This window comes from Camelina sativa, chromosome 1 (assembly GCF_030686135.1).
Source record: "Camelina sativa cultivar CO46 ecotype springtype chromosome 1, ASM3068613v1".
Lineage (NCBI taxonomy): Eukaryota > Viridiplantae > Streptophyta > Magnoliopsida > Brassicales > Brassicaceae > Camelina > Camelina sativa.
Window position 1 is genome coordinate 11,215,066 of NC_141880.1, and position 23,523 is coordinate 11,238,588.

A 23,523-nucleotide genomic window follows, 5' to 3' on the forward strand; every position below is an offset into this window, starting at 1 on the left:
TAATTAAGATTTGAAGTCATCTACCCTAAGAAAATAAACCCAGTGAAATTTGCTATAAGGCTATAATTAAGATTTGAAGTTCATGTTGAACCAACAGTAATATAATAAATTATCACAAAAAATATACTGAAGATAACTAAAACATATAAAGAGTATAGTTAAACTATATGTAACTATTGTAAGCATGCTTGAATTTTGATTTAAATAACCCATAAGATCAAACTAGAAGGGTATTTTTTTGTTGTGAAAGGATTTTTTTTTTAATTTCTGGTAATTTTGTTAAGTTTTAGTTGTGAAAGTACGAAGGGTTTAACTAATTACTCTTACTCTCTTAGTAAAGTTTACTATAGATGGGACCTCTAAAATCTATTTTAAATAAGGTTGTAGACCAAAGTCAGAGGAAACACGGCTATGCTATGCATTGCCCATGGTGTATATATATATCCTCTCCTCATACCTCAATACTTAAAATACTTGTAAAGCATTTGCTACCATTCACCATTATCTCTCATTCTCATTCTCATTCTCGCAATTCTGATCTTTCCTAAGAAGTTGCAAGTTTTTTGACGGCTCACGACTCGTTGAGGTGGTCTACCAAAAGGACTAAACAACAAAACATATCTTTTTCCAACAAAAAAAAAGAAAGTCAATCATCATCATGAAGTTCTCAATCTCAGCACTGAAGCAGGTACAACCAATCTTGAGCTTCAAAAACAAGGTATCTATGGTCAATGTCAACTCTTTTCTCCATCCCAAAGAGAAAGTCGTCTTTGTGATGGGAGCTACCGGATCGGGTAAGACTCGTCTCGCCATCGACCTAGCAACTCGTTTCCAAACAGAGATCATAAACTCCGACAAGATTCAACTTTACAAGGGTCTCGACGTGCTTACAAACAAAGTGACCCCTCAAGAATCCCGAGGCGTGCCCCACCAGTTGCTCGGAGTATTAGACTCGGAATTCGGAAACCTAACGGCCATCCAGTACAGCCGCCTTGCATCACAAGCAATCTCAACACTCTCAGCGAACCATAAGCTTCCCATAGTAGCCGGTGGATCAAACTCTTACATTGAAGCACTTGCAAACCATACCTCAGGGTTCTTGTTAAATAATTACGAATGCTGTTTCATTTGGGTTGACGTTTCCTTACCCGTACTCAATTCCTTCGTCTCAAAACGCGTTGACCGCATGATGGAAACAGGATTACTCGAAGAAGTGAGAGAAGTATTCAATCCCAAAGCGGATTATTCCGTGGGGATACGAAGAGCTATCGGAGTCCCGGAGCTTCACGAATACTTACGTTACGAATCTCTTGTTGACCGTGCCACACAAAGAATGATGCTTGACGTAGCGGTTAAAAATATCAAAAAGAACACAGAATTATTAGCTTGTCGACAGTTTAAAAAGATTCAACGTCTGAACAAGAAATGGAAGTTGTCTATGCACCGCGTGGACGCTACTGAGGTGTTCTTGAAACATAACGTAGAAGAACAAGATGAGGCTTGGGATAGTCTTGTAGCTAGACCGAGCGAGAGGATCGTCGATAAGTTTTATAATAATCATAATCAACTTAAAAGTGATGATGTTGAGCACTGTTTGGCGGCGTCGTCTTACGGCGGAGGAAGTGGAAGTAGAGCCCACAATATGATATGAAAAGTTTTGTCATTGATCATTTGAAGCTTTTTGGAGTGTGAGAATTAAAGATTTCTTATGTGTGGTGGTGATTCCACGGAGGTTTTCGCAACGTACGCATGTGTGAGATATTACCCCAAAAAAGAAAAAAAAAGAAAACAAAAGTTTTTTTTTTCTTTTTGGTTGTTAAAATGTTTGTATATAAAGATATTCGGTTAATATTAAATGTTTGATACCTATTGACCACACGAGTTCATGATAACCGAAAGTTATAATTCCTTGTGCCACGATTAGATTACGTGTATTTGTTTATATAAAAAATGCAATTATTTTGTATTGCTTTTCTTTTTGTTGTATTTGGTATATATCTTGGCCTTAAATTTACGCATTCATGTTATTGGTTGAAGCTAAAAAGTTAATTATAACAGTTAAATACGTTGTTTTTGTTTTTGTGTTTTTTATTATTATGGGCTTATGTTCACGTTTATATTATCGTAGATTTTACATGCAAACACGGATTAAAAATAATTCATTTAATAATAATTGTGTTAGGATGTAGGTTATGTTGTTTCGAAAACATCATGAATGAGATAAACAAACGAATCAATCACTCATAAACTCATTATCCATTAACAATGAATTACAAACTCAAATCCAGATGTGGAACAAATGAAAGATGAAGAAGAACAGAATCAGAACATAACACACTAGGATTTTAGGAGTTCGACCATTAAAATGTAAGTCATCTACGGTTCGGCTGTATTTCTTTACAAAACTCACTATATGAGATTGATTGTTTACAAGATCAAACAATATACTGAAAATCTTTTAACAAGAATAACCATACAATAAGTTTTATACAACCGACGACAGTAAACTATAGGTTATATATATAGAATCATGCTGAAAATTACATATTCATATCAATGGCTAACTGCTGGTTTCCTGACGAGCGTTCTTCCGGCCTGATTCCTCCTTCAACCTTGGTTGAAGCCAGTTCCAATCGTCCCCCTCTTTTCCTTCTGATCTTTCAGACCATCTCCCCCTCCCATCCCTTTCTGATTTCTCCCCCCCCCCCTCTCTCCTATCTCCTCCTCTGTTGTCCCTCTTTCTCCAACTCAAACTGAATTCTTGGCTCCTGAAAGAACCATTCTTGCTCTCCCTGCTCAGCATAAATCTACTCCTGTGGTGGTAAATCCTCAGGCACAAGTGATTCTCGACTCCTACTACAAATTTTTGGGGCAAATCCCTAGATCTGTTGGTACTGTAGCAAAAACTGCAGCACAAACTAATGGGCTACTTGGTACCCCTCCGCCAAAGGTAACTCGCCATTACATTAGTAACTCAAGAGACTGTAACCCTTCGCAAGCAGGTGGAGTGGTTGCGCATGCTGTTATACTCCCATATGTAATGTTACCTCCGGTTTTGGTTGTGGCAGAGGGTACTCATGCTCTATCGCAACAAGCCTATGGTAACACGCCTCATGCGGAGAAGACATTGCTGAGTCAAGCTGTTATTGACTATCCCTTAGCCCCTCCTGCACAAGCAGCCACTGACTCTCCCTCAGCCTCTCCTACCCCTCAGCCTCTTCTCACCTCAGATCCAATTGTTCCTAAGCATGGAAATACTGATCATCAGCAAACTACACAACCTTCCACTACCTCCAGTACCCAATCAAAAACTCTAGCACAAAAGCTGAAAATAACAGAGGATAGATCACTCACCCGGTTGGCACCAATCGAATACTCTCCTACTGGCAAGCCTCGCGTTTGCATCCCCGACTCAGTCTTCCAGGAAGGAGCTGACATTCATAAAGACTTTATTATTGGGCGGTTTAAAGGAAGACTACCTGCATATAAGCATATCCAGAGTGTAATCTCTCATATCTGGGGTAGAGGTAAAAGGCTAGAGATTCACCTTAATCATGCGAGCAACACCATGTTGGTGCGAGTTCCTAATGAGTACTTGAGGAAATAATCCTTGAGAAGAAGATGTGGTATATTGGTGAGTGTATGTTCCTTGTGGCCCAATGGGATTCTTCAGGTGGAGAGAGTATGGATCTTGATGCAATACCTATTTGGGCTCACCTTAAGGGTATGCCGTTCGACCTGATGCACCACAAAGGCATTTGCTTAGTTGCGGGTTTGGTTGGAGAACCTAAGGAAATGGATGAGTTCACAAAAAATTTAGTTAGCTTATCTATTGCACATGTCAAGGTTGAAAGGAACTTGAATGAGCCTTTGCCTTCCTCAGTTGAAATAAAAAGGGAGAATAGTGAGGTTATCTCCATTGAGGTCGAGTATCCCTGGGTTCCTCCTACATGCTCTCACTGCAAAGAAATAGGATATGTTATTCGCTATTGCCCACTCGTGACACCTTCATGGACTCAGGAAAAGCAAACTAAAGATTTACCAACGGTTCTTCCTGCGGTTAATAAGCGCAAAGGAAAGCTTGTTCCTAATTCACATCCGGTCGCTGAAGAGGCTGGTTGCTCTCAAGGTCCAGTTTCTGAGACAAGTAGTGAAGCTCCACTTGATTCAAGTGGAACTACTAGTGCCTCTCTCACCTTTGTCCCGCCATCTAGTGATCACCAGCCACCTGCAAGTCACAAATCCCATACGCCTAAACCCCACTCAATGCCAAAAAAATCTAAACCTAAACCTAAACTTACAACATAATCCCCTCCTTCTGAAATCGCTATTCACAATCCTTACGATGTGTTAGCATCTCCTCTTAGTAGTTCTCTCCCTCAAAATCCTCCAAATTCATCACCCTCTCCGCAGCCTCATCCTACTCCCCCCATTTTAACTTCCGCCGCTTTCACTTCCGATGACCCTGTTACTGACATGGTAATTGACACACCTACTCTAAACCCTTTAGACTCTTCCACTGGGGAAACTCTCCACCTTCTGGAGGAACTCATCTTAGTCAATAATCTCCTAACCTATCCCCATGTATAGAAATTTTTTTTGTTGGAATATCCGTGGTTTTAATGATACGGATAAGCATTGGACTTTTGCTACTTGGCTTGCTACTAATAAGCCTAATTTTGGAGCTCTTTTAGAAACTCATATTAAGGAACCAAACTTGAACCGTGTTATGAACAAGGCCTTACCTGGATGGAACTATACCTCTAATCACAACTCGCATGAGGATGGTAGGATTGTGGTCGTTTGGAAAGCGCCGGTCGGAGTCACTGTCCTACATCAGTCCAATCACCTAATCACCTGTGAAATTTTGGTTCAAGGTGGTCATCGTTTTTGTTATACCTTCATATATGCACCCAACCAAAGTGAGGATCGTACTGACCTCTGGTGTGAACTGCTGAGACTACAACATAATTTTTCACTTAATTCCACTCCTTGGATTCTCTGTGGAGACTTCAATCAAATTATTCACCCAGCAGAGCATTCCACACAGACGGTTAACCATTTTAATACTCGCATGATGGAGCTTCGTGATTGTTTGTTGCAACTTGAGTTGTTTGACCTGCGCTTCTCAGGCCCTCTCTTCACTTGGACCAATAAAAACCCGTTAAACCCCATAGCAAAAAAGCTTGACCGTGTTCTTGCAAACAACCAATGGCTTTCCTCTTACCCATATAGTGCAGTCTCTTTCCTGGCGCCAGATGTCTCAGACCATTCCCCAAGTTGCCTTAACCTTTTTGCCCTTCTTCCCTCAGCTGGAACCAAGCCTTTTAAATTCTTCAATTTCCTAACCAAACACCTAAACTTCCTTGTTACGGTTGGAACTGCATGGAATCAGGCTGGAAGCATAAATTCTCAGGAGCCTTGTTTGTCCACCTTGAGTGCAAAGCAAAAAATATTAAAGAGAGAATTAAAAACACTTTCTCGAGAGAATTTTTCAGATATTCAGAATAGAGTGCGAGAGACAAACAGTTTGTTGCAATCTGTGTAGGTACAAGCCCTAATAGACCCTTCCAGTGCCCTGTATCAACAAGAAAAAGATTTACACTTAAGATGGGAGTTTCTGCGAAAATTTGAGGAGGCATTTTTCAGGCAAAGGTCCATAATCAACTAGCTTAAAGAAGGAGACCTAAACACTACCTATTTTCATCGTATTATGCAAATGAGGATTGCTTTCAATGCTATATGATCGTTTTCCACCCTCTCTGGAACCATAGTAGATGATCCTTTGGAAATGAGCATTCTGGCGGTAAACCACTACAGAACTCTTCTTGCACCTGCTGTCCTCCAACAAGTTGTTGCCCCTATCCTTTGGTTTCAAACCCTGCTCACCTATCGTTGCTCACCTGAACTGAAGCAAACAATGATAAAGGTTCCCACTGCTGATGAGATAAGGAAGATTATGTTCAAACTTAAAGCTAATAAAGCACCTAGTCCGGATGGATTTACCTCTGCATTTTATAAAGCTTCTTGGGGTATACTGGGACCTGAGGTTCTTCTCAGCATTCTCCGATTTTTCCACACATCCTTTCTCCCATCAGCGGTTAATGCTACCATTCTGGCAATGATACCAAAGGTCCCTGGTGCTTCGCTTGTCTCAGATTTCCGGCCTATTTCTTGTCTCAATACACTGTACAAAGTGGTCTTAAAGCTCCTAGTAGCACGGTTGAAACCTATTCTTCCGGACCTAGTGTAGAAGAACCAAACAGCTTTTATCCCTGGAAGATTATTGGTAGAAAATACTTTATTAGCAGTTGAGCTAGTAAATGGTTATCAGAAATCTAATGGCTTGAAACGAATAACTATCAAAGTGGACATAGCAAAGGCATTTGATACAGTGCGGTGAGAATTTATATTTAGTTGTTTGCGAGGAATTGAAGTTCCGGAGCAATACTTACGTTGGCTTAAGGCTTGCATTTGTACACCATCTCTCTCTGTTGGATTCAATGGAAATGTGCATGGTTACTTCAAAGGTCTCAGGGGGCTGCGTCAAGGGGATCCACTCTCCCCATATCTCTTTGTTCTGGCTATGAATTGTCTATCTGCCTGTCTAGACAAAGCAGCAGAGGAAGGAAGAATAAAGTATCATCACAAGTGTAAAGAACTGAAACTCACTCACCTTTGCTTTGCGGATGATCTACTGATATTCATTGATGGTACAGTCTCCTCAGTGCAAAGTGTTCTCCAAGTTCTGCAAGAGTTTGAGGAAGTCTCTGGACTAGCAATTAGTCTAAGACTAGTTTCTTCACCTCAGGTCTCTCCTCTTCTGAAACTGAACATATCGGTAATACAACTGGTCTTACGCATGGTCAATTACCCATTAGATACTTGGGAGTGCCTTTGTGTACGAAGAAGCTGAGCCTACTGGATTGTGCACCGCTGATACAAAAGGTAAAGGGCTGCTTTAATGCCTGGTCTATGAAGTCACTCTCCTTTGCTGGTAGACTACAAATGTTGAACTCGGTGATCGCTGGCATATCCAATTTCTGGTGCTCAACTTTTGTCCTGCCAAAGCAATGTATAAGGATATTGAACTCTCTCTCCAGTGCATTTCTTTGGAAAGGAACAACTGAAGGTCATCATTCGGCTAGAGTGGCATGGGAAAACAGTGGTGCAAGACAAGAAGGAGGGAGGATTGGGAATCAGGCGTGTATGATAAAGCTTATCTGGTTACTTTTCTTTTGCTCTGGATCAGTCTGGGTAGCTTGGTTTAGGAGAGAAATTTTGGCTGGGAACTTAAGCTCTTTCTGGACCCGTAAGCCTAGCAACAAGAATTCCTGGTTAGCTAATAAGTTGTTAAATATAAGAGAAGCGGCATATCCATGGATCAAGGTAAAACTAGGAGATGGGAAATCATGTCAATTTTGGACTGATCACTGGAGAACTTAGGTAAGCTGACGACTTACCTTCAGGAGGATGGGCTCTATCAAGTTGGTATACGCAGATGGGCTAGTATCTCAGATCTCTGGCGACAGGGGATGTGGTGTTTACCTCCTGCACGATCAGAAGCGCAAGTGAATCTTCACGTTGACCTATCTACTCTCACTTTAACTAATGAGTCTGATACTTACCTTTGGTGGATTGACGATCAAAGTAGAGATCGTCATAAAACGGGCACCATTTGCTCTGCTTTAAGGGAGAGGCACCCTATTGTCTCTTGGCATGGAGTGGTTTGGTTCTCCGGACGAATCCCAAAACATTCCTTTCTTACATGGCTTTTTGTGCTAAATCGTTGCCTGACGAGAGATCGTCTACTTCATTGGGGCTTGCAGGTGGATCCCACTTGTCTTCTTTGCGCAACGATGCCTGACTCGCGGGATCACCTCTTCTTTGAATGTCCCTACAGCTGGTCGATCTGGACAACAATAGCGAGACGATGTGAATTCTCTTCTTCGAGTAACTGGTCTACGACTCTTAACAACCTCACTCAGTGTAGAATTGATAAGGTGGCCCGGAAACTTCTCCTGATAGCTTGGAAAGCGGTGATCTACACGATCTGGACTGAGAGGAATCATCGCCTTCATCGAAACACTTTCAAATCCTCTGATCTTCTTCTCCGACAAATCGACTTGACGGTCCGGAATAGAGCTTCGAGTTTCCGTGATACTAATCCTCAACTATCCTTAACCCTTCTCTTCAAGATGCGATTTGTAACCCTACCTCCTTCTTTTCCTCTGTTGGCTGTATTCGAGCAACAATTGAAGGTGGTTAGGCGGTTAAATTCTCAACCGAATTTATGGTTCGATTCTAACAAGTGGTTCAACTCTAACTATGATTTAGATTCTGTTTTTTTAGATTTTTGAGATTATATGAGCTATGTAATGGGCTTCAGCCTTGTAAAATTTTCTATACCATTATGTTTTATTAATTAAAAGCCTTTTAACAAAAAAAAAAATTACATATTCATACGTGAAACGTAACTTATCTTTTTCGGATCCCACTTTGGAGACCATTTTACCCATATAAGCACAAACTAAACAATGGTAGATAGACTACTTGACTCCTGGCTTTTAAGTCATTTATTTACTCGTTCTCTTTCATGTAGCATCAAAGTTTGGGACAATTCAAGTTAATCAAATGAACAATCATAGTAAAGAAAAAAGTGAAAGGAGGAGAATCTTGAGGTTATAAAGGAAAGGGAAGAATCGAAGAAAGGACAAGGAAAAAGAGAGAGAGCGCGTGGGGTGAGTTAATGAAGTGAGTTAAGCAGCCTATGTCAAAAGAGTTGTATAAAATGCACGCGCAGCTCTTAGTCTTAGGATCTTCCGTACACAAGAGCAAAAGCGTGTGGAGAAGGTTGCATCAATCTGATTGATTCAATCATGAATTTCTTTCGTACAGTTGTGAGAGTCATTCATATTATTACTTTCGATGATACACTTGTATCGAGTATTATTAGTTTTGATGGTAATTGTTATTCATATGGACCCATCCATTAAATGGGATTGTACACACGTCAAGTCATAAACGCATCTAGGACAAAGGAGGTGATGGACTAAATAACACTAAATAAATGTCATAAGGAGACAGCATCTGATGTCTTTCATTACCCTTTTCTTTGGTTTTGTAATATTTAAACGATTTTTTTTTTTTTTGGGTTCACAGTTGTGATGTTGTGAACTTCTGATAATGATTTGTAGGGTTAGTAATTTGAGATGAACTTGAAAGCACTAAATATAAAAATGTGTTTACGACTCGATATTCCTATTCACCTTAACCACTACATACAGTCGGCTAATCAGTAATTACTATTGCAGTCGGCTAATCAGTAAATTAGATCAATTTATATATTGACACACAAACACACACCAAAAATATTATAATAGAAATGTCTTAAAAACTATTAACTCACATTATATTTATGATGATGGCTCCAAGTTAGGGCTTAAAATATCAAAATATGACAAATTAAAGGTTGAGACTGAACATGGCAAATATCAAAAGCTGCTCTTTATTTATTCCCCTCAATATTCTATATTTATCCTATTGTGACGCAAATGGAAAATGTGTTATTATATTTTGCAGAAAATGGCGAATCTTTCCCTGACATAATTAATAAGAAAATAAATAATCTTCTTATGTTAGCTATTCTTAATATACCGATTCTACTGGTACAATTTCAATGGGTTATATATTATATACTCTTTAATTTGGGCATTCTTTTCTTTTCTTTTATTTTTATCCATCAATCGTATTGCATTCTACATATTCGATATCGGGGCCATGCTTATCTCGTTATCTTCAAATTAGTCTCACTATTTTTAAGGGAATTGTTTTGTTATACTCCTAACCAAAACTATTTTCGTACAAGGAATTTTTTAAAAATAAAACGCCATATTGATATTTACACTTACTGAAACTATTTCCTATGTTCAAAATATAAAATATTTTAAATAAAGTTTGCATATTAACAAGTATTTATTTTATAAAGTTCAACCAATCACAAAAAACTGCATAATATAAAATAATCATAAAATATTATCGTAATTTATAATTTGCATAAATTTTTTTGAAAAACATTTTATAATAGAAAACAAAAAATTTATCTAAAACAGCTTATATTATGAAACGCATGGAGTAAAAATTAAGCAAATAATAAGTTCTATAAATAATTAGAAGAAATATTTTATCAATAACAAGCATAAAGTTAGATGTTGAGTTACAACTTCAAGAACAAACAAGAAAATAACTACGACACTTTGACACTGAAACAGTGGGAATTGAATATGAATATATGACCAATGCTCGTAGCTATCTAGAATCTACAATTGCAGAATTTTAGGCCTTCGATTTTGGTATGTCTTCGTCTCTTTTACTTGTGCTTTTCCTTTTTAAAGCCCATTTTTGTTTAGGAGTCTGGTTCTTATTATTCTTAGCTTTTCTATAGGTACAAGAAGAATATAAAAGGTCAACATCAACTTTTGCAAAGGGAGAACCAAAGTTCAGTTCTGAGCACATAAACACAAAAAGAAGAAAAACTTCAATTTAAAACAATTAAAAATAAAAAAAATAAAACAATTTTATTCCAATGAGAGCCTTTGAATATAAATTTCCACGTCACATTGTCGTCTTCCTTCTTTTGTGTTGTGTTTGAAGATGGAGCCTTTAGAGACACTGTTCCGTCCTTATGCATGCGTGTAATCCGTGGGCATCTCATTCTCATCATAATTTAACTAACAAGTACATGCTAGTTTCTTTTATCGTGCATGTCGCAATCCTATGTATTCTAAAATCTCATGTATTCTCTCAAAACAGTTTTTAGAGTTCAAGAACCCGTAGGCCCAGTTCTAATCGAAGCCCATAATTTCGAACCAATCCTAATAATATTTTAGAAGAGTGTTATAGTCCCATAGCAGTTTTATTTGTCTCTTGATTAGGGAGAGGAACAGTCTTTTCAGCATCTCCCACATATTAGAGTCTAGTGTAATTGGAACCATGCATGGTTGGAGTAGGGATGAAATTTTTTCTTGGGGTTTCTTGAGTCTTGACTCCCAAGGAGAAAAAGCCCTATTTCTCATCGTTGATTCCAGTGGAAGTCGATTGTTTCGCTCCATCCATAAACCATAGAAACTCTAAATAGACTACCCGTAAAGTCATTGACGCGTTTCAAATGCGTTTCCAGTTCGTGGAGATCTTTGATCTCGGAAACTCTGTTTACTCTGAATTCTGAAACACGCTTTGATCTTGGAGGCATCCAATTGCAATGCAAAACCACATGGATAGTTTTCTCATATGTTGTTTAACTGAAACACTTGAATCTGATACTTTGGACATTTTGTTTATAAAAGAGAATACTAATTATGTCTCAAAGCTAGTAAAATTCATTTGAAGTTAAATGTAGCTGTACAAACATATCATCTTGTTTCGAAACTTCAAATGTATTTATCTGCCCAGTATTGAATGGTCATAATAGTTTTTTTTTTTTTTTTTTTTTTTTTTTTTTTTTTTTTTTTTGACAATCGTCATAATAGTTTTTTTTTTGTGTGCAATGGTTTCTATTGATATTTCAACTAATTCATGAACTTAAGTTATTGAAGAACAATTTCTATCCTCACACGTCCAATCAATCTATTTTACATGACATATACAAGTGTAACGAGTCATCTTTAGAGAACTTTGTTATGGATCACTTTTTTTTTTTCTGAATTTAATGGAAAATACCAAAGTGATAGAATACAGTGTTTTACAACGGAGTCTTTTAACTTTCTGTCACTAATCAAAATGGGGTAAAACGTTTAATAGTACTTTTATTCTTAAATTGCCAATAAACATCAGCTTTTTGTCAGATTTACTTACGATTAATATATAAAAGCAACTAATTAACACTAATAATATGTAGAAAGCTTAGCTACGTACTACATAAACAAACCTCAATAAATCCATATACAAACATACGTTTCTTCTAAGGACTCTAAATAAAAACAAAATTTATGAATCCATCCTCTCTATTGATTTTCCCTCAGACTTTGTACATAGTGTGTTAACGAGCTATTCTTGTTAGTCATCCCACCGTAACAAGAAAAGCAAACACCTCCAGATTATGTACGCACGTGTTCTCTGCTCTTTACACCAATCCCAACACCGGAGCTTCGATATCCGACCCGATCTATCTCGTCTCAACAACATCTTCATCTTCATTGACCACCTCTCTGGATGTGCTGTCGTATCTTTTAATTGTTTTAATGTTAAGATCTCTCTGTGTTGTTGTTTATGAGTAGGGAGAAGTACAGAGAGGTGTGGAATAAATAGAGAGGCTTAAGTTGTAATTAAGTTTGTTAAAGAGAGAGAGTTTGAGAGAGAGAGAGAGGTGACATGAACAAAAAGAGTGGAATCCCACTCTACAGAAGATTACAAGACAAAGCTGAGTTTACTTGTTTTGCTTCTCTTGTCTTTTTCTTTCTCTCGCTTTGCTTCCATCTATCACTCTCACTTATCACATTTTCTATCCAAAAAAAAGAAAAAGAAGAAAAACAAACTAATTTTTTTAGGGAATTGAACAGTTACGTGTTTGTACATATACATATATAATTCCTATTCGTATAGACTATAGAGCATGTTACTACATGAATATTTTTGTACGATTTTGCCCGATTTGACAATTCTAAGTTGAAGACTTTATCTGAAAATGGATTTCCTTTTCCGACCCCAACAAAACAGAAAAGTAGAGATAATTAAGTTTCTGACTATTATAGATTAAATTTTAAGTGGAGGGTCACATTCACTACAAGAAAACATGCCGTTTGCAACTCCCATAACAGTCGCTAAATAGTTGCAAATAAGGGTTTTATGACTACTTAATGACCATTTTTGGGAGTCGTTAAAAAACGGTCGCAAAATAAAATGGTCGCAACATTGTCTCTAATTTGCGATTGGATTCAGACTAGAAAATATAGTCGTATATAAGTGACTGTTAAGTGACTGTAGCTGGAGTAGCACATTTCCGACTGAAATGCAACCAAGTTAACTTACGGACTGTTTTGTGACCATATTTAGAGTCTTTTTGCAGGACTGTTTTGTGACCATATTTAGAGTCCGAATTTGGAGTTTTTGTTTGTTATTTTGTTTGGTCACAAACTGGTCACAAGTTTGTTATTTGGTTTGGTCACAAACTGGTCACATGTTTGATATTGGTTAATTGCCAATTTAAAACGCTATTAATTTAAAAAAATGATGATTAAAATACTAATCATAGCAAAAGATTATCCTTATCATACCATAATATCAATATAATGTTACCATAACATCATCCTAATCATACCATAATATCATCCTAATCATACCATAAATATCATCCTAAAAGAGTTTAAACACAAAAGATCATCCTAAATGAGAGGAAATACAAATAAAGTTTATTGGGTGGAAGAAGTGTTAGACAAAGGAGAATTGGCTGCTGCCGTGGCTTGTGTGGTGACTCCTCTCGTGGCTTGTGTGGCTGGTTCACGACGTGCATTTTCAGCCTCTTGTTCAGCTATCTTGCGCCGAAGTTGATCTTGAAGATCCTGAAAAGTTGATGGGCTCTCATAGCTCTCCTTCCTTTTTCTCTTGTTAAGTGTCTCGACAAGAGATCCAAGGCCAAAAGGGTTGCCTTTGATATATGTCTGAGTACACTGAAACAAAACATAACATTCAGTAAGCATTTAGGTAAGAGAATAATCAAAAATAAAATAAAAAACATTAAGTAAAATTACATGAAGAAAGATCTCATTCTTTTGACCAATGCTGAGAGTTTGATGACTTGAATGTTCACGGGAATTATCTGAAGTATGACCATCCTCATTCTCATTCATTTCTGACAATTTCTCTTCTATGGTCTTCTCATAGGTCTCAACAACCTGCTTTGCTTTTTGATCCACAAAAGTTCCATCAGCCCGAGTATGTGTTTTCATAAACACTTCGCTAAGTGATACAGGACGCCCCAACTCTTCCTCCTACAATGACAGTCAAACAGATTAAATTTAGTTAACAAGTATTAGAAAATCAGAAGTTATGTAATTGGATGGAAACCGAAGACTTACCATTTCTTGATGAACTTGCACAAATGATTTCTGACCGATTAAGTGTTTGTGCACTCCAAGACCTCCACGAGTAGAGTTTCTGCACTGTGAAGCATTCTCACTTTTCTCAATAGCATCAGGGGTGTCCCAATATTCCCACATCTCAGCCCATAATGTATCACGAATCCATGATGGTTGCACACCCTTCTTCTTTGCTTGACTGACAATGCCTTTCATCCGCTTCTTGGCAATCTTCAAGAAACCTTCTTTAACAAGGTCACTAATCCCAGAATCCCACCTAAACTTCCGCTACATCACACAAACAGTTATAGTTAGCAACAATTCTAACTCATACATAGAGTAAACAATAACATGTTGTGAAAGAGTCAACATTACCGCAAACGTCCTGAAGTATCTCTCTTGAATGGGTATTTGAGTCACCTTCCAACTGTAGTAAGGCCCATCAAACTTCCTCTTAAAGATTGTTGCAATTGCTCGAGACAACCTCCCTTTGTGTCTGTTAAACCTGTTATAAAAAACAAGAACAACAACAACTTATATGACAAACTAAAACCGATATCACAACAAAAACTTATATCACCACAACAAACCTATATCACAACAACAACTTTCAAACCTATATCAAACTAAAACTGATATCAAACTAAAACTGATATCAAACTTATATCACACAACTTACATCAAACCGATATAACTAAGATCATTTATACCTTTTGTATCACAATATCAAATAAGAATCACAACAACAAACCTACAAACTTATATCACAACCTATATAAAACTTATATCACAACTAAAACCGATATCAAACCATAAAGAGAATTTAACTAAGAGAATTTATACCATAAAGTCTCGATTCCTGGAATAGGTTGCTCAGACAGCAGTGGTAGATGCTCGCGACCTGGAAGAGCAAGCAAACGATCCAAAATCTCATTGTAGTCAGCATTTGGATTATGATTTTGTTGAGGTGGATTAGGATCTGGGATTCCTCCTTCGACGCCATCTTCCTCATTAGGGTTTGGGTGCGGTACAACTTTTAGAGCAGGAAGCGGTGGTGGAAGAGTAGGAGACCGTGGCTGTGTCCTCGGCGGTGACTGTGAAGGAAGGCTTCGATGCGAATGGGTCACGGAATGGTTCCCAGACTGTGTCCTCGACGGAAACTGCGAAGGACGACTTTGATGCGAATTGGTCCCAGAATGTGTCGCCGATGGGTTGGACGAGTGAGAAGAAGTTCTGGGAGCAGTCCTGATGGAGCCCAGGACAATGGCCAGCATACGGACACGGACGAGGACCGGAGTGCACAAGGAACCAAGGACGCGACTATTTCCGGAACCAGGCGACCATCGACTCAAGCACCAAATTTGACGCCGGGGGCTACAACAAGGAGCCGGACCGCAGCATGGACCGCAAGGAAGAAGTGCCTCGTCTTTGTCCAAGCTTTCGTTCAAGAACAAGAGACGATCGATCACGGACCAAACCGACCCGACGAACAGCCGACCGAGGCTCTTCTAACGGTCTTCACCATCACTCAAGGGTGAAAACCTCCAAGACATTAGGGAGAATAGTACTCTTTTTCCCGCCTTGGGTTTGTCCCAATGGGTTTACCAAGGGGGTTTTAATGAGGCTATAATCCTTAGTGCATGGACATGACCAAGTACCACTTCGGCCACGTGTCCATCCTATTCTTAGCTTAATTTCGCTTATGACTGTTGTCTTTTAAATTATTTTCCTGTACGCTGCATTTTAGTCTCACCCACGTGTTTAGGGTTTGAGGGTTCCCTTATGTAAGCCACCCTATATAAAGGGCCTAGACCTTATTATGTAAAGGTAGACTATCAATAAACAAGAACAAAGTTATCTCTTTCCTCTCGTTTTCAGTGATTGAAACGAAACCCTAGAAGCTTCATGAACCGGGTTCGTAACCTTCTAGCTTAGCCGTATCACAAGGAGAGCCAACCCTCGTGTGTCGCTATTTCGCTCCACTTCTATCCCCATCTCTTCGAGGGCTTAAAGAGTCGAGCATCTCCTCGTGAATCCCTCTCCATTCGTTCCTATTGTTCCTTGGTGCTATCACCGTCCTTACCCCGCCCCATCCGCCGTTCCATTCCATTCACGTCCTAAAACCGAGCCGTACTTTCGTTTCGCTCCGCTGGGTTACTCCGTCCATACGTCCGTGGTTCACGCTCGTAGTCCGGGGTCATATCAAGTCCTGCCTCCACGACCTCTGGTGGCGTTTCTCCCATTGTATGTCCTTACACCCGACGCAGTCCTGCCTCCACGACCTCGAGTTCTACTACCGGTGAGAACCATTAGAGAGAAATCGGTGAGAAGAGAAAAGTTTGAGAGAGATATCGGCAAATCGCCCTTTGAGAGAATAGAAGTGTTAAACCCTAGATCGGCTAATAATAAACGAAGAGAAGTCGTTTTGGTTTACCTAGTTATTAACGAAAAGAGTAGCAAATTAGTCGCAAAGGAGTCGCAAAGTAAATTAACCTAGTTATTTACGAAAAGAGTAGCAAATTAGTCGCAAAGGAGTCGCAGAGTAAATTAACCTAGTTATTAACGAAACAGGTCTCTAATTGGTAGCAAAAGAGTGACCATTTTACGACTACCATATATACGTCACAAAATAAAAATCTTGAATTTTACACATTATGAACAAAACTGTTGATATAAATCACTAAATAGAACTCATATTAGTAGTATAAAGTACATGTAATAGTAAGATTTAGTAAAACAATGTTTACTTCACTTAGGGGGGTGTATTGAAACAATGATTTTGGAAGATTTGATGGGATTTAGAAAATTTGGAATTTTGATAGATTTTAGGGGAGTTGATATGATTTATGGTAAAATTCTTTCAAATCCCACCTAAAATCATGAGATTTGTATTTCTGTATTTTTAACTAAACAAATCCTCCAAAATCCTCCAAAATCCTCCAGAATCCCTAAAACTTATTAAAATCCAAATCCACAAACTGTTTTGAATAACAATGGATTTCAAAGTAGATTTTTAAATCATCAGTTGAATAACAGTGGATTTCATGAGACTTTTTAAAATCCATGATTGAATAACATAGGATTTGTAACTTTTACACAAATCACTTAAAATGTCAAGTTGAATACACCCCCTTTAGTTTTGAATTTTTCTTCGTTGCAACATATTCTCATATAGAAGAACATGTAACACTTGAGATAAATTTTGAACTTATTGATGTTTTGTTTATAGTATGGAAATTTAATACTTTGAGAAAGTTAATATTGATAAGATGAGCAAAACAAAGCATAAACTTCAACTTAAACATGTAGGTGAGTCTCAAATGTGAAATTTCAAAATAAAAAATAGAGAGAGTGGCTAAACAGTCTTAAAAGAGTAGCTAAATCAGGTGTTAGTCGCAAAGTCTTCAAATATTCGTCACAATATAGTCGCAAAAGAAGTCTCAAAGTAGTAGCAAACGAGTGACAAAAGTCGTCAGTCGTAACATCGTGGCAAAATAGTCGTAATGTGTGACTATTTTAAGACTACCTTATTAAAGTCACAAACTAAAAATCTTGAATTCTACACATTATGAACAATATAAAACACTAAGGAGAACTCATAGTAGTAGTATGAAGTATTTGTAATAATAAAATTTAGTTAAACAATGTTTACATTACTTAGTTTGTGATTTTTCTTCATTGGAACACATTCTTTTAAAAGAACATGTAACACTTAGGATAAATTTTGAACTTATGGATGTTTAGTTTATAGTCATTGAAATTTAATACTTTGAGAAAGTTATTATTGATAAGGTGAGCAAAACAAAGCATAAACTTCAACCTAAACATGTAGATAAATCTCAAATGTGAAATTTCAAAATAAAAAATAAAGAGAGTGGCTAAATAGTCTTAAAAGAGTAGCTAAATCAGGTGTTAGTCACAAAGTCTTCAGATATTTTTCACAATATAGTCGCAAAAGAAGTCTCAAAGTAGTAGCAAACGAGTGACAAAAGTCTTCAGTCGTAACATCGTGGCAAAATAGTCGCAATATGTGACTATTTTAAGACTACCTTATTAAAGTCACAAACTACAAATCTTGAATTCTACACATTATGAACAATATAAAACACTAAGGAGAACTCATAGTAGTAGTATGAAGTATTTGTAATAGTAAAATTTAGTTAAACAATGTTTACATTACTTAGTTTGTGATTTTTCTTCATTGGAACACATTCTTATAAAAGAACATGTAACACTTAGGATAAATTTTGAACTTATGGATGCTTAGTTTATAGTCATTGAAATTTAATACTTTGAGAAAGTTATTATTGATAAGGTGAGCAAAACAAAGCATAAACTTCAACCTAAGCATGTAGATGAATCTCAAATGTGAAATTTCAAAATAAAAAATAAAGAGAGTGGCTAAATAGTCTTAAAAGAGTAGCTAAATCAGGTGTTAGTCACAAAGTCTTCAGATATTTTTCACAATATAGTCGCAAAAGAAGTCTCAAAGTAGTAGCAAACGAGTGACAAAAGTCTTCAGTCGTAACATCGTGGCAAAATAGTCGCAATATGTGACTATTTTAAGACTACCTTATTAAAGTCACAAACTAAAAATCTTGAATTCTACACATTATGAACAATATAAAACACTAAGGAGAACTCATAGTAGTAGTATGAAGTATTTGTAATAGTAAAATTTAGTTAAACAATGTTTACATTACTTAGTTTGTGATTTTTCTTCATTGGAACACATTCTTATAAAAGAACATGTAACACTTAGGATAAATTTTGAACTTATGGATGCTTAGTTTATAGTCATTGAAATTTAATACTTTGAGAAAGTTATTATTGATAAGGTGAGCAAAACAAAGCATAAACTTCAACCTAAGCATGTAGATGAATCTCAAATGTGAAATTTCAAAATAAAAAATAAAGAGAGTGGCTAAATAGTCTTAAAAGAGTAGCTAAATCAGGTGTTAGTCACAAAGTCTTCAGATATTTTTCACAATATAGTCGCAAAAGAAGTCTCAAAGTAGTAGCAAACGAGTGACAAAAGTCTTCAGTCGTAACATCGTGGCAAAATAGTCGCAATATGTGACTATTTTAAGACTACCTTATTAAAGTCACAAACTAAAAATCTTGAATTCTACACATTATGAACAATATAAAACACTAAGGAGAACTCATAGTAGTAGTATGAAGTATTTGTAATAGTAAAATTTAGTTAAACAATGTTTACATTACTTAGTTTGTGATTTTTCTTCATTGGAACACATTCTTATAAAAGAACATGTAACACTTAGGATAAATTTTGAACTTATGGATGCTTAGTTTATAGTCATTGAAATTTAATACTTTGAGAAAGTTATTATTGATAAGGTGATCAAAACAAAGCATAAACTTCAACCTAAACATGTAGATGAATCTCAAATGTGAAATTTCAAAATAAAAAATAGAGAGAGTGGCTAAACTGTCTTAAAAGAGTAGCTAAATCAGGTGTTAGTCACAAAGTCTTCAGATATTTTTCACAATATAGTCGCAAAAGAAGTCTCAAAGTAGTAGCAAACGAGTGACAAAAGTCTTCAGTCGTAACATCGTGGCAAAATAGTCGCAATATGTGACTATTTTAAGACTACCTTATTAAAGTCACAAACTACAAATCTTGAATTCTACACATTATGAACAATATAAAACACTAAGGAGAACTCATAGTAGTAGTATGAAGTATTTGTAATAGTAAAATTTAGTTAAACAATGTTTACATTACTTAGTTTGTGATTTTTCTTCATTGGAACACATTCTTATAAAAGAACATGTAACACTTAGGATAAATTTTGAACTTATGGATGCTTAGTTTATAGTCATTGAAATTTAATACTTTGAGAAAGTTATTATTGATAAGGTGAGCAAAACAAAGCATAAACTTCAACCTAAGCATGTAGATGAATCTCAAATGTGAAATTTCAAAATAAAAAATAAAGAGAGTGGCTAAATAGTCTTAAAAGAGTAGCTAAATCAGGTGTTAGTCACAAAGTCTTCAGATATTTTTCACAATATAGTCGCAAAAGAAGTCTCAAAGTAGTAGCAAACGAGTGACAAAAGTCTTCAGTCGTAACATCGTGGCAAAATAGTCGCAATATGTGACTATTTTAAGACTACCTTATTAAAGTCACAAACTAAAAATCTTGAATTCTACACATTATGAACAATATAAAACACTAAGGAGAACTCATAGTAGTAGTATGAAGTATTTGTAATAGTAAAATTTAGTTAAACAATGTTTACATTACTTAGTTTGTGATTTTTCTTCATTGGAACACATTCTTATAAAAGAACATGTAACACTTAGGATAAATTTTGAACTTATGGATGCTTAGTTTATAGTCATTGAAATTTAATACTTTGAGAAAGTTATTATTGATAAGGTGAGCAAAACAAAGCATAAACTTCAACCTAAGCATGTAGATGAATCTCAAATGTGAAATTTCAAAATAAAAAATAAAGAGAGTGGCTAAATAGTCTTAAAAGAGTAGCTAAATCAGGTGTTAGTCACAAAGTCTTCAGATATTTTTCACAATATAGTCGCAAAAGAAGTCTCAAAGTAGTAGCAAACGAGTGACAAAAGTCTTCAGTCGTAACATCGTGGCAAAATAGTCGCAATATGTGACTATTTTAAGACTACCTTATTAAAGTCACAAACTAAAAATCTTGAATTCTACACATTATGAACAATATAAAACACTAAGGAGAACTCATAGTAGTAGTATGAAGTATTTGTAATAGTAAAATTTAGTTAAACAATGTTTACATTACTTAGTTTGTGATTTTTCTTCATTGGAACACATTCTTATAAAAGAACATGTAACACTTAGGATAAATTTTGAACTTATGGATGCTTAGTTTATAGTCATTGAAATTTAATACTTTGAGAAAGTTATTATTGATAAGGTGATCAAAACAAAGCATAAACTTCAACCTAAACATGTAGATGAATCTCAAATGTGAAATTTCAAAATAAAAAATAGAGAGAGTGGCTAAACTGTCTTAAAAGAGTAGCTAAATCAGGTGTTAGTCGCAAAGTCTTCAGAAATTCGTCACAATATAGTCGCAATTTGTGACTACTTTGTTACTTGTTAGGGGTAAAACATGTGGACGCAAATAAATCCTCAATATGCGACTCTTTTGCGACTATACTTACCGACTATAGAGCTGGTCGCAGAGTAGTCTGCAAAATTGTGACCATTATGAGACAAATTTGTTTTCGACGCAAAATAGTTCTAATGTAGTCGCTTATTAGAGACCCTTTTATAACGTTTATGTTTCGTCGTTAATAAGCGACGTTTTTCTCTCTAATTGTTTTGTAGTCGCTTAGTCGTCGTAAATTGGTCTCAAAAACGTCACTATATTTTGCGACTGAATAAGTAGCCACAAACGGTAGTCCCAAAATGCATGTTTTCTTGTAGTGATACACAAATCTCTTATAAACTCATATTCCAACAATTTAAAGTAAAACTTAGAGTTAATTTCTCAAGAAGCTTATCTTTCAATAGGATTTTTAGGGTTCGAGATTATAATAGGGAAGTCAGATAGGCTTATCTTTAATTTAAAGTAAAATATAGAGTTAATTTTCAAGAAACTTATCTTTCAATAGATTTTTAGGTTTCGAAATTATAATAGGGCAGTCAGATACGCTTATCTTTTTGGCTTTTGACCAATGCTACCATATTTTTTTTTGGCTCTATGATTTTGGATATATTTCCAACTAAACCATTTTAGTTTTTGATTTGGACAAAAATCTAGCATTTAAAAAAACTCTCGACTCACAATATATTTTAGATAATAATTCAGGTTGGGAACTAAACCGGGTTGGACTGTCCCAATTAAGACCCCTAGATAATGAACACAACTCAATTTATTGTCGGGTCTTGGATCATGCGTTTGTTTAATCACTTTCACAAGTAAAGATGTGTGGGACATAAAACGAACTTAAAACTAAGCAGTTGTGTCTTTCGTCCTTCTGCTTTACTTGGTTGATGTTTCATAATGCGACGCATAAACGAATATAATAATGTATGGATAGGTAATCTTCATGCAGTTGTTACCCATTGGTGCTGGTACTGGTCGGGTTATCGATCGAGTACCATTATTTGTTTTTCTTTTTTAAATTATTATAAAGTACATAATTTAAGTCTTAGTCTTTGAATTGAAATAATACATGTGGTGGAAAATAAATAAACTAGTCGTATATTGTTGTTTGATAGTATATTTACTTGTCCAGAATGAACTGAAGTGATAAGTGTATCCGTATAGTCACTCTATCAATCAAATCACAAACTTATATGTAGCGTTTAAATTTGTCGAAGCCTAAAATATAGACAATTACTACATATCATAATATATTTTGTAGACTTTTTCTGGTAAGTTTAGACTTTAGTGATAATAATAGACTATATATGAAGTTTGTTCCAAAAAAAAAGAAAAATGTGATACTAGACTATGATATGAGATCTTTAAGGATATCATGTCGTTGAAAATTGCAAAGAAGTTAAAACACATTTCTTCTGTATAATTCAAGCTTAAGAGATTTGTAGGTTTGTACAAGTCCAATGATTTACACAGTACTATACTTTTTTTTTTTTAATTCAAATTTACACAGTACTATACTATTCTCCAATTTATACCATAAATGGCCGACGTTTGGTAGAAAACTAATTAAAAAGAAAATGTTGAATTAACCAGACATAGAAGATTAGCTAAGAGTTATCATCGGAAGAAAGAAGCATAGTGATGCAGATTCTGATGATATGAAGCTTTGCTTTATTTTGCCTCATCGTCCTCTTTATCTTCTCCAACCTCTCTTTCATTTTTTCCATCATCCTGACTCATCAAGTTTCCAGATATGTTGGATTCCAACATGGCAACATCTACCATAGACACGCATACATATATATACGTGCAAACACCTGCACGTACGAACAAAGGAAGAAGCGACAATCCCACACCTATATACTTGAGCACAACCACCAACACTGTATATACAAAGTGTCCAAACACCATGAAACTCTGTCGGAATCCTACGTGCTTAAGATACTTATTTTTGTGTGTGTTATAGTATATGATTTACACCATACAGTTTTGTGTTTGTGGGTGGATGTACAACTATTCATACAAAAATTAAACTAGCTAGCTAGATATTAAGGCCATGAATGGTAATTAGTTTTTAGATAGTTTTTGGTTTTTAGATTTTAGATTTTGAATTTTGGTTTCTGATTTCTTAATTGTTAGTTTTTGCTATTGAATTTAAAATTAATAAATAAAAAATCAAAAACTCAAAAACTAAAAATGTTCTCGTTGAAAATAATTATTTTTTACAAAAACCACAAATTATGGTTTTTAGTTTCTCTTTGAAATTGCAAGAAACCACCCAAAAACTAGTTTCTCTAAATTCAAGGGAATCTATTTTTTGAAA

General features: G+C 36.0%; 3 protein-coding genes and 2 pseudogenes across 4 annotated transcripts; 3 read left to right on the forward strand and 2 right to left on the reverse strand.

Moving 5' to 3' along the window:
* The first annotated feature begins 334 nt into the window (after nucleotides 1–334).
* Nucleotides 335–1,869, forward strand: LOC104788590 (adenylate isopentenyltransferase 7, mitochondrial). Its single transcript, XM_010514354.3, has one exon. It carries the CDS (start codon nucleotides 659–661, stop codon nucleotides 1,649–1,651), a length of 993 nt encoding a protein of 330 aa, XP_010512656.1. The 5' UTR covers nucleotides 335–658; the 3' UTR covers nucleotides 1,652–1,869.
* A 1,752-nt stretch (nucleotides 1,870–3,621) lies between these two features.
* LOC147949771 (uncharacterized) lies at nucleotides 3,622–5,634 on the forward strand. The gene is made up of 4 exons (XM_087510454.1): nucleotides 3,622–4,234; nucleotides 4,355–4,479; nucleotides 4,637–5,423; nucleotides 5,549–5,634. Exons 1-4 carry the CDS (start codon nucleotides 3,622–3,624, stop codon nucleotides 5,632–5,634), a joined length of 1,611 nt encoding a protein of 536 aa, XP_087366580.1.
* Nucleotides 5,635–5,791: 157 nt separating this feature from the next.
* LOC147949772 (uncharacterized) lies at nucleotides 5,792–8,360 on the forward strand. The gene is made up of 7 exons (XM_087510458.1): nucleotides 5,792–6,189; nucleotides 6,418–6,811; nucleotides 6,882–6,948; nucleotides 7,121–7,207; nucleotides 7,253–7,389; nucleotides 7,470–7,727; nucleotides 7,830–8,360. Exons 1-7 carry the CDS (start codon nucleotides 5,792–5,794, stop codon nucleotides 8,358–8,360), a joined length of 1,872 nt encoding a protein of 623 aa, XP_087366584.1.
* Nucleotides 8,361–11,772: 3,412 nt separating this feature from the next.
* LOC109132225 (small polypeptide DEVIL 23 pseudogene) lies at nucleotides 11,773–12,382 on the reverse strand (annotated as a pseudogene). The gene has a single exon (XR_015595529.1). The product of XR_015595529.1 is annotated as a small polypeptide DEVIL 23 pseudogene (transcript).
* A 10,425-nt stretch (nucleotides 12,383–22,807) lies between these two features.
* LOC109125932 (small polypeptide DEVIL 21-like) lies at nucleotides 22,808–22,970 on the reverse strand (annotated as a pseudogene).
* Between the last annotated feature and the right edge of the window lie 553 nt (nucleotides 22,971–23,523).